At 42.1% G+C, this 11,107-nt stretch overlaps 2 protein-coding genes and 1 long non-coding RNA gene across 15 annotated transcripts in view; 1 reads left to right on the forward strand and 2 right to left on the reverse strand.

Moving 5' to 3' along the window:
• The window catches only part of LOC131106083 (R3H domain-containing protein 2), a 43,857-nt gene extending 41,027 nt beyond the window's left edge, over nt 1–2,830 (reverse strand). For 3 of the 13 annotated variants that reach the window (XM_058054833.1, XM_058054826.1, XM_058054832.1), the window contains exons 1-2: nt 2,185–2,827; nt 1,794–1,842 (exon numbers count right to left, since the gene is read on the reverse strand). The gene's annotated coding sequence lies outside the window, so the exon portion shown is untranslated. Of the gene's footprint in view, nt 1–1,712; nt 1,843–2,184 lie in introns of all 13 variants that reach the window. The other 10 variants (XM_058054825.1, XM_058054828.1, XM_058054834.1 and 7 more) reach the window with 7 other exon arrangements.
• Nucleotides 2,831–4,788: 1,958 nt separating this feature from the next.
• On the reverse strand, nt 4,789–9,754 carry LOC131106142 (uncharacterized). The gene is made up of 5 exons (XR_009120054.1): nt 9,550–9,754; nt 8,446–8,785; nt 8,084–8,332; nt 5,947–7,367; nt 4,789–5,877 (listed from the first exon to the last, which is right to left on the reverse strand). It is a non-coding gene; the product is annotated as an uncharacterized LOC131106142 (long non-coding RNA).
• On the forward strand, nt 5,691–10,853 carry LOC131106141 (inhibin beta B chain). Its single transcript, XM_058054944.1, has 2 exons — nt 5,691–6,112; nt 8,044–10,853. The coding sequence occupies exons 1-2, from the start codon at nt 5,779–5,781 to the stop codon at nt 8,799–8,801; spliced, it is 1,092 nt and encodes a 363-aa protein (XP_057910927.1). The 5' UTR covers nt 5,691–5,778; the 3' UTR covers nt 8,802–10,853.
• The last annotated feature ends 254 nt before the right edge of the window (nt 10,854–11,107 follow it).

Below are 11,107 nucleotides of genomic sequence, written 5' to 3' on the forward strand. Positions count from 1 at the left end.
TCGCCATGATAACCAAGACAGTGTGTGTCCCATTGCATCTGTCATAAAAGTAATGTCACATTTCAGAAAAAAGATCATAGAAACAGTAAAATATGGTGGTGGTGGTGGTGTGATGTCTGGGGCTGGTTTGCTGCTGCAGGACCTGGAAGGCTTGCTGTGATAAATCAAACCATGAATTGTACTGGCCAACCAGTTATTATGTTTAGGGGCCAATTACTTTTTCCACACAGGACCATTGAGGATTGGATTTTTTTTTCTCCCTCAATAATAAAAAGTTTAATTTCAAACTATATTTTGTGTTCAGTTCTGTCATCGAGTAGTACTTACATTTGTTTGATAATCTGAAACATTCCAAGTGCGACAAACATGCAAATAAATAAATAAATCAGGACACAACACTTTCAAACCATTTCATAGCTTCTTATTTATACACATATTGACCACAATTAGTTTGAAAACAATTTAAAATATCACAATATTTCACTGCACTTCATTCTAAAAAGCATGAACCGGAATTCCCCCGTCTTCCCTGTCGGCACTCGCGCATGTGTGACCAGAATGATGTTCACTTTATTATTGTGAGAATGAAAACTAGCCCGTAAAATGTGGAGTCAATTGACGCCAGCTTGTCACAGGATAAACTTATTTTTGCCAGCGTGTGTGATCTCACATTTCAAACTCATTCAATTTGCTGGCATTTTTGTTTACACATTTTGCCTGGCTGTCACTGCCTTTTTAGCAGCAGCTAGCTTTGCTCGTTTATGTCCCACAGGAAAGCTACAAGTGGCTATCACGTTCATGAGGTACATGCTAACCTCTGAAGTGTCTCTCGTTATTATAATACTTAGGGCCTGTCCTCAAAACACAAGTTGTGTATCTAAATTAACATAAAACACATAGTATGTCCACTATGGTGACTCATGTCCCCAAACAGGAATTGAGGATAAGTGGTATAATCATGCAACAACCACGTAACGTCTCTGGAAAAGTGTGACCATTGGTAAAGAGTACCTATACATTTCAAACTTTAATGTGTTTGATAAGTGTGTGAAGCATATTTAATACTTAAGCTTGGATTGCATCACAGGTGAACAATGGCAATTGAAGAGAGATGCGTTCTGGAGCTGAATCTAATCGAGTAAGTACAACAGTCGCTTACTGTAAATGTTGATCAAAATCAGAGGAGAACGTCATTGTCAAGCTGGCAGGAGGGAGTTTGAGGGTGACTTAAGGAGGCGATCCATTCATAAGTACTGTTTTCATGACCACAAAAACAATATTGTATGCTACAATAGCGTAACAAGTTACAAGTTGCAATATGCCTATACTTGGAAAAAAGACAGGAGTAGACATATGGAGGTATTCCACTTATGATGCTACAGACAACAAGACATTGCATAAACCATGCAGAGCCATTATTACCACTAAAAACAAAACTAACTTTAAGAGTCTGTGTTGGTCTGACTAACTATTCCTGGATGTACTGTTTGCATATCCTTGTTAGCCAAGCAGGCATTTACAAAAGGTGGGACTCAAATGATGCACATTGGGGTGCAGAAATTGTGCATTAAAAGAATATCAAAAGTGATACCATCAAGTCATATGTATTATTTTGTGCGGTTGCTAAATAACACCAAGCACCAATCCATGTGAATTATTGTCGTTCAATGCAATTTGAACATCCCATGACAGATATAAAAAAAAAAACAAACCTTGGGACTTTAAAGATGGAGCTTCACGTTCAATCTCTACCCAAGGAGCGTGTAGCATCGATCAGTGCTCTTTAACCTCACCTTTTTTCCCCTGGAGGGTCCGTGTGAGGAGTCCTTCAGGTTTTGGAGTCTGTGGAGAACAGATGGTGGTGTGCTTCAGAACATGGCTAAAAAATATTAGCTTGCCCACACGCTAACAATAGCTAGCTCGTCCAGCGCATATAATTAGCCACATGCACACGCACAAACATCGCACACACGCATATCATGGAGTTAACGTTAGCATACAAGCTAGCCTTTTCTTTACGCATAACACCAAGCTAACAGATCCTCACACTTAATCGTACACGCTGACAACCGAAGCTACAACACGCCGGGTACATAGGCGAGTCTTTGCTACAACGCCGAATAACCACTTGTCAGCTGAGGCGCTAGCTGGCGGTGTCGTTAGCTAGCTCCTCGTAAGACTTACCAGGGCTAATGCTAGCTAATGCTAGCTGCTTGGCGCTGCTGCTGCTGCTGCTGCTGCTGCTACTGCTACTGCTGGTGGTGGTGGTGGTGGTAGTGGTAGTGCTGGTGGTGGTGCTTCACTGCACCCTCGACTGTCAAAATAGAGCCGCGTGAGCAGAGAGCGGCGTAAGCATTAATGACGGTTTACTGGCTCCTTGATAGTAAAAGACAAGTCTGACGCCCTATGAGTAAATTATAAAAACGAATAGAAAGTAAAGGAAAGGAAAGGCGATTCTCCCCACCGCCTCAGCTCCGGCTAGAGAGTGTGTACACTGTATCGGCGTCACTTTTTTTCCCCCCGAAGGCAGTGGCGTACTCCGGGCCTGTAGGGGGTGCTCTTACACAAACAATGGACGACAATTATACACTACAGTTGCTTATGCTGGGATCAACAGGTATTACTCATAAATTAATAATTTAATTATTGAATGGTATTCTTCATTTTAGTAAATGTATGATGATAAAAGGCGGGGGCTCATTTTCTACAATAACACCCACTGGATCACAACACTAACCACCAACACAATAATCATCTAGCAATAAAAACAAATCTCTATAAAACCTTCCCGTTTACAACTAGAAACTTCATAAATTTGCCGGCACCCGCCGTTTAAGAGTTTTCTTTTTTTTTAAGATATATATAGATATATAGATGTATATTTTGTTTTAAAATCCTCTCAAGTCAAGTTTTCTTTACAGCCCTCATGGCTCTCCAGTTATGCCGAAGCAGTACAACTTCCGGTCCGGGTAACATCGATGGAACTCATCCTGCAGTGTAGTCCATAAAATCAGGCCTTCAAAATAAAAGAAGCACACTCGTAAAATTTAAAAAATTTCCAAAATCAGCAGTAATTTTACTACAATAACGTCAAAATATTAAGAAAATGTAATTTTAAAGAAAACAAACAAAGAATAAAATTGAGATTTGGGGGAAATCGTGTATATTTTAATTACAATAAGAAAGTTGAAATATTTGGAAAATTATTCCAAAGTAAAAATAGGGGAATAAAGTCACATTATGCAAAAAAACACTTTACAAGCGGAAAGTTTAAATAATTGGAAAAAAACAGCTCATTCATTTTCTACCGCTTTTTCCTCACAAGGGTCGCGGGGGTGCTGGAGCCTATCACAGCTGTCTTCGGGCGAGAGGCAGGGTACACCCTAGACTGGTCACCAGCCAATCACAGGGCACATATAGACAAACAACCATTGACACTCACATTCATACCTAGGGACAATTTGGAGTCGCCAATTAACCTAGCATGTTTTTTGGAATGTGGGAGGAGAAAACCCACGCATGCACGGGGAGAACATGCAAACTCCACACAGAGATGGCCGAGGGTGGAATCGAACCCTAGTCCTCCTAGCTGTGAGGTCTGCGCGCTAACCATTTACAGCAGCTTTTGACCACCAAATTCCAATACAGAGATTAGAACATGGCTTTGGCATTAAAGCAACTGCAATGAAATGGTCTCAGTCCAATTTGTCAGATCACCTGCCGTTTGTATCTATCGGTAATAAAGAATCGAGACGCGTGAAGGTCAGTCATGGCATCCCACAGAGATCCATGCCACGACCTGTATTGTTCTGCCTTTCTATGTCCTCCTTAGGCAACATCATTAGAAAACACTCCATTAACTTCCATTGCTATGCAGATTACACAGCTTTATTGACAATGCAACCTAACAAAACTAATCAGCTCGCTTTAATTACAACGAAACAGCTGTCCAAACTCCAGATGTGTCTTAATGACATCACGAGGTGGATGACCTCAAACTTTTTACTATCAAAACTCAGATAGAAAAAAAAAATCCTCATCCTTGCTCTTTCTTACATATAAAGCGCTACACAGTCAGACACCAAAGTACCCTATCAACCCAGAATTTAGACTTACTTGCTACTCCTAGAATCTCAAATGGGAGGTCTGCTCTGTTATGCAACCATCTCCCCGACTCAATCCCAAGGGAAGATACCGTTTCTCGATTTAAAAGTGAACTAAAAACTCACCTTTTTCTAAAGCATATAGTTAGAACTGACCCCTGATACGCTGATATGTATCATAGACACTTGTCTATGTTCCTTGGACTGAGATAAAGCTTTTATGGCTTGAGCTACCATCTATCCCTCTACTCTACCCAACTGGTCAAGACACACAGCTTCCCTATACAGAATCTAGTTTCTGTTCAAGGTTTCTTCTCCAGAGGGAGTTTTCCTTGCCTTTGTCGCCAAGTGCATGTGTGGTTTTAATTGGTTCTGTTTTCATTTATGGGAGTGGCCTTCATGTGTAAAGTATCATGAGATGATTTGGCACCATATAAATAAATAGAATTGAATCCAATATAACTTCTCAGCGGCGGCACGGCAGGCAAGTGGTTAGCGCGCAGACCTCACAGTGAGGAGACCAGGGTTCAATTCCACCCTTGGCCATCTCTGTGTGGAGTTTGCATGTTCTCCCCGTGCATGCGTGGGTTTTCTCCGGGTACTCCGGTTTCCTCCCACATTCCAAAAACATGCTAGGTTAATTGGCGACTCCAAATTGTCCATAGGTATGAATGTGAGTGTGAATGGTTGTTTGTCTATATGTGCCCTGTGATTGGCTGACGACCAGTCCAGGGTGTACCCCGCCTCTCGCCCCAAGACAGCTGGGATAGGCTCCAGCACCCCCGCGACCCTTGTGAGGAAAAAGTGGTAGAAAATGAATGAATGAATGAACGTTGCTTTACAAAATATCATTTCATTTTTCAGTTTATGGGAGTCAGTGGAAAAAGGTCGGATAGCCGTTTATTATAGTGATGACCTATCATTTGTATTTGGTCTTATTGTGTATTTTCTCTATATTATTGTACAGTCATATTAATGCAAACATGCAAATCCATTATTAAATGGGCCCACTGATCAAATAAAGGGTTGCTGCAGTTGCATAAAATGTCCACACGTCGGCAGTCGCCTACCGCAGTCTTAATTAGGGTTAACCCTTATTATACCATAATATTCATGCAAAAATAACGTATGCCAAGCACATTTGTCTTATGCATCCATGTTTTCATGAGGTATATTACACATAATATACTTTAATATGGGTGAGTGCATTCATTTATTAATGAGTGAATCTGTAGAAAGGTGGTTGTAGTTCCCCTACATGACGTGTTTGGTGCATGGACGCGCACTTGAACACTTGAACTTGTCCAGCATGTTGTAACTGGGTGAAAGGACACCCAAATCCAACTCTGATGGACATGAAGTGATGGTTCCAATCCCCATATAGGACCTTCGTGTGTCCCATGTATTTGTCCGCCCTTACCCATGTTTTTTGGGTCATTGTGAGTGAGTCAAGTCACCCGCCATGCGAGTGTGCGTGTCTGCAGATGCGTTGCCAGTAAAGTTCATTCCACACACACGGTGCGCTCATTGGTGCGTCCCTCCAACGTGTCACCACTTTTGGTGGATTACCCCACCAGATATCTTCACCAGCAGGACGCTGGCAACATCACTGCAGAACTTTCCCGAAGTGAGCCAAACTCCGCAGAGACGCAAAGACTTCTTTTATTCAACTGAGATGGCACAGTCCTCTTCATTTCTGTTTTTGTTGCTCCTGGAGGTTCTCTGGGTGAGAGGGAGCCCACCAGGCTGCGCGTCCTGCGGCCCTCGTTCTTCCCTGGGGAAGGATGCAGAGGAGAAGCTGATGGTTGAGATGGCCAAGCAGCAAATTTTGGACAAGCTGCACCTGAAGGAGAGACCCAGGATGTCTCCGACGGTGCCGCGGGTGGCGCTGCTCACTGCGCTGCGCAAACTGCACTCAGGGCGAGTCAGGCAAGATGGTACCCTGGAAATGAACAACAGTGTGCCATCCAGACAGCAAGGCTATGAAATAGTCAGCTTTGCCGATATAAGTAAGTGTGGTAAATGATCATGATACAAGATGATGAATCATATAGCCTTCTTTTCCGTCTGCTTTGATTGCCTTGAAGTTTGGGGTGGAGGAAAAAATTAGGTTAAAGTGTAGGATCATAATAGTATATCTCACCCACTATAACAGACTATAACATATATAAGAATACAAAAGAATACAATAGATATCTGCAACCTCATATAGTTGCAGATTTCTGCACTCAATTGTATGTCTATGTTTTTTCGCCAAGTATTGAGATGTCACACTTTTTCATCTGTCCTCGAACGCACCATAGTAGATTACTCAAAGCGAAAGTAAAACTTATACTGGACAAGATTTTGTAATAAATCTACTTGAAATGTGTTAAATTAGTGTGTGAGGCATATACAGTATTGGACTTAAGGTCCAGAGAAGCCAGCCGTGTGTTAAAAATATACTTTTTAATTATTGGCGTTTGTTTGCCGTTTTCAGATGTCTATAAACGGATGCTCGGGTTGTAGTGTGTACTGTTTATGTTCTTAGGAGTGATAAAACATTTACTCAGTAAGCATCGCTGGCATATAGAAATAGGAAAGTGGAAGATAACGCACTTATGCACATGTGTTCATTCGTCTTCTATAGTATGGCGTGTCACATGGTTCTGTCTGCGTATCTCTTCACGGAGCCACATGTACCGTAGGTGTGCCTTATGTATTACATCATTTTAAAGAATATGTAAGTATCCGTTCCCGTCTGGATGCACCTATTTATTATTTCAGTACAGTGTGAACGCAACTTTTTTGATCTGATGAATGTTCTCTTGCGGACGTATGCATTTTTCTTACTTGGCATGTGTTTTTACCCTTAAATATACATTTTGGTGAATTTCCTCAAATTTGAGTTAGAGTTAAGTTTCTTGAAACCTGTGTCAAAGCACCAGTGTAAGCTTCACTGACCTATGCAAAGTTGCCAGGCGTGAAATGCACACCAACAAAAAAATCATAATCTTGAGCTGCGGCAACCCGGACTCTAAGAGCTCAAGGCTTAATTATGGTATAGCGTCATAGCACGAGCATCTTTGGCATAACATTTGTTCAAGGTTGGCAGGTTGAAGGTATCGTAAATAGACAAGAACAAGCCATCATAGACAGATGGACAAATGAACCTGAGGGTATGTTGGGCGAATGGACAGACGGGGAGAAGGAGTCCGAGATGGATGGATAGATGGATCAGATTGAAGGCGAGATGGTATCATACACAGATGGACAGGCAGAGCACTGTAAGGTCAGACAGACGGATGGTTTGATGGATGCACGGACAGACAGGTAGCTAGCATCAAATTCAGGGTAACCAACAGATGGAAAGACAACTACAGTAAATCTCGGATATATCGGATTCAATTGTTCCCACTGGTTTTGTCCGATATAAGCGAAATCCGTTATATGCGTATACCGGAAAATGTCCGTTTTACATATACATATATCGGATTTATATCCGGTATATGCGTAAATCGGATTTTATCCGTTATAAAAAGGCACTTCCTTGACTATGTTTCCAATGTACCTGGACGCGCAGGCAACGCTGCAAACGCTGCAAATGACGTTGTATAGCGGCCTGTCACGATTCGGCGAATCGGAGCGCCACGATGCGGCCATCCGATATATGCGAGGGAAATTTAATGGAAATGCATTGGAACGGGACTGGAGATTTTGTCCGAAATAGGCGAAATCTGTTATAAAAAATCCGATATACGCAATGAATTTTTATTGGAAATGCATTACAGAAAAATCGGTTCTTTTTTATCTGTCCGTTGTGAGCGAATTTCCGATATATCCGAGTCCGATATATCCGAGGTTTACTGTATATGGTACCAGACCAACAGATGTTCAGATAATGAGAAAGCATCATAGACAAATGGAACATGGTTGTATTAAAGCTGTGTTTGACCTGCAGATGACAAAGAGCATACGGACAAGGCCCACCTCCGTCTTACCTTCCAGTTCCTGCAAGAACCCGGCCAGAGTGTCCAAGTGCTGCAGTCATCTCTTTGGATCTATGTCCGTTCCTCCAAGCACCCTTTCCAAGTCCCGGCTCGCGTCTTCCTGACTGCTGACTCAAACCGCACCTTGGTGATCGAGAAGATGCTGGAGGTCCAGGAGAGCAACTGGCACACCTTCCCCATCAGTCGCACCCTGCAGGCCTTCCTGGATGGAGGCCAGAAGCAGCTCCGCCTGGAGGTGATCTGCGAGGAGGAAGGGAGGAATCTTTGCTCGTTGGAAAACTCTACTGACACGCCATTCCAGCCCTTTCTGGTAGCGCAGGTGCGCCTCCGTGACGACACTGCCAAACACTTACTGAGGAAACGTTCTTTGAGGTGCGGCGATGACATCACCGTGTGCTGCAAGCGAGACTTCTATATCAAATTTAAGGACATACAATGGCATGACTGGATCATTGCGCCGGAGGGCTACCACATGAACTACTGCATGGGGCAGTGCCCCCAACATCTGTCTGGGTCACCCGGCATCGCCTCCTCCTTCCACGCCACCGTCCTGAGCCAGCTGAAAGTCAACGGCATCAACACGGCGGCATCGTCTTGTTGTGTCCCCACCGAGCGTCAGCCTCTTTCTATGGTGTACTTCAACTCCCAGCACAGCATCGTCAAAACAGATGTCCCTGATATGATAGTGGAGTCCTGTGGATGCACATAAGACGTACTATGTTTGGCTCGTACCATGTTCAACTCAGAAGAGCCAAATAATCCAAGCTGGATCATTTCTACAATTGTGCTTTCCTGTACGTATGGTTGGTGAGTTTTCGTGTGTAAATTTCAGATGACTCATCTTTTTGAGTTGGTATGCTCCAGTTTCCTCCCACATTCCAAAAACATGCTAGGTTAATTGGCGACTCCAAATTGTCCATAGGTATGAATGTGAGTGTGAATGGTTGTTTGTCTATATTTGCCCTGTGATTGGCTGGCGACCAGTCCAGGGTGTAGCCCGCCTCTCGCCCGAAGATAGCTGGGATAGGCTCCAGCACCCCCCGTGAGGAAAAGCGGTAGAAAATGAATGAATGAATAAATGCTTCCATGAGTTTACGGACCTAGATTCTAAATTTACACGTACATTTGTGGTACCACCTATGGCTTGTGGTGAAAATGCTTTGGACTGTATGTAATATAGATACCCTCAAAGTTTTAGAATCATTAGACAAATGGCTGATGACTAAGTCCCGACGTTGCCTCTGAAAAAACGTTTTGCTTGATGGCGGCCATGTTCAGTCCCCTAAAGGCGTGTATGGAGAGGTACTGTTGAAAATTCAATTTTTCCTCACTTTCCCTCATTTTTCAGAGAAATTTCTCTTATTTTCGAATACAAATGTTGAAAAGTGATCGTCAATTGATATGGGGTGATCTTTTATCAGAATGAGATCCTGTCCCAAATGGAGAAGCTTAAGTACCTTGGGATCTTGTTCAAAGATGGAACCTGATATACAGTGCAGTGCAGACTCACGCCCCCCAGATCCTCCTCCCTGGGGACGTGTTCAGGGCCCATCTGACTGGTAGGAGGCCTCAGCGAACACCCAGGTCACGTTGGAGAGACTATGTCTCTCAATTGGCCTTTGGAACGCCTTGGGATCTGCCAGAAGGAGCTGGACAAAGTAGCAGAAGATAAGATAAGATAAGTAGTAGATAAGCAGAAGATGAATGGATGGATGGATTTATTAAAGCAAAGGCTGCTTGTTGTGATAATTACAGCATACGTTTAAACAAAACAAATGTTTAATTTGAATTTCAAGCTAAAGAACATTGGGAAACCCTGCTCTAAACCAGAGAGATCTGTTTCCTTCATGTCATTTTTTTATACTTCAACATATAAAACACCGGAAACAGTTGAAATGTGTTGTACCTGCAGCCTGAAATATGTCCAATCAGCATCTGCACCATATTACTTACATATTACACAAGCTGGAGTTGGGCAACAGTGTGCTCTGCCGGTATGCAAAGCCAAGGTCATTATTTGGCGATTGCCTCATTGGGAAGTCAGGTGGGTCAATGGGCATGCAGCGGCTGTATGTTGCCATTTTTCATTTGTCAAAGTCTAAAGTTTACTGGGCTGATGTAAAATTAGAAGCTTTTCAGCGGGAATGCAATCGGTTAATCATTGCACGGGGGGGGGGGACTTGACATCATCCCAATTGCGCAGTCGATTTAGAGACGTGCAGTAGATCACGGGTGTGTTCACACTTGTCTGGTTTACATACTATAACAATGACATGGAATCAGGTCTAATCCTTGTAAAGTTTACACTATGGATGCAGTATTTCCATCATGAGTGACACAGTTATTTGACTTTTTATCTTATTAGCCAATTAATCACATGTATGTGTTGCCTCCAAAGCTGCTACTTGAATTGTCATTTTATTTAGTTTATTATTATTATTACAATGATGTTATGGGTTTTTTTTGTTGTTGTCTATGTATCTTATTATTAGCGCTTCTTGTTGAAGTGCCGTTCTACCAGAAGCACTTTAACACCCTGCTGGACCTTCGATAGAAAAATTTGCTTCCTATTTTGTTCACATGTATTTTCTCAGGTTCTATTTGTGTGTTAAAGGGGTGGTTTTTTTTTTTCGATATACTGTAGGAATCCACTGCTTTGTGGTGGTGGAATGACATGTACAGCAACATGTTATACTGTAATTATGTCTATTTTCATATGAGATTATATTTTTTGATTTTTTAACATGATTTATTGTAATGTTTTGCCACTAAATGCTGAAATTATAGTATTATACTACAAATTTATTTTGAAATAAAATAAGCCAATGGAATGTGTCTGTGTTCATTTTCTTTTGTATTGCATCTACAGCAAATAATAAGAAAACAGTGAAACTCTGCATTTTTGTTATTTTTATACCCTTAACAACACAATAATGTGTCAGGGACTATTAAAGAAAGTAAGATAACAGAAAAATAAAAGAAGAAATGCTCAGACAATTATTAAAATATCAAGGA

Source organism: Doryrhamphus excisus, chromosome 18, assembly GCF_030265055.1.
Source record: "Doryrhamphus excisus isolate RoL2022-K1 chromosome 18, RoL_Dexc_1.0, whole genome shotgun sequence".
NCBI lineage: Eukaryota > Metazoa > Chordata > Actinopteri > Syngnathiformes > Syngnathidae > Doryrhamphus > Doryrhamphus excisus.

Excerpts from the sequence above, each read along its gene's own strand:
- LOC131106141 (XM_058054944.1), top strand. The coding sequence starts at position 5,779 with ATGGCACAGTCCTCTTCATTTCTGTTTTTGTTGCTCCTGGAGGTTCTC. Across the intron at positions 6,113-8,043 it reads AGTCAGCTTTGCCGATATAA|ATGACAAAGAGCATACGGAC; the intron begins GTAAGTGTGGTA and ends TTTGACCTGCAG.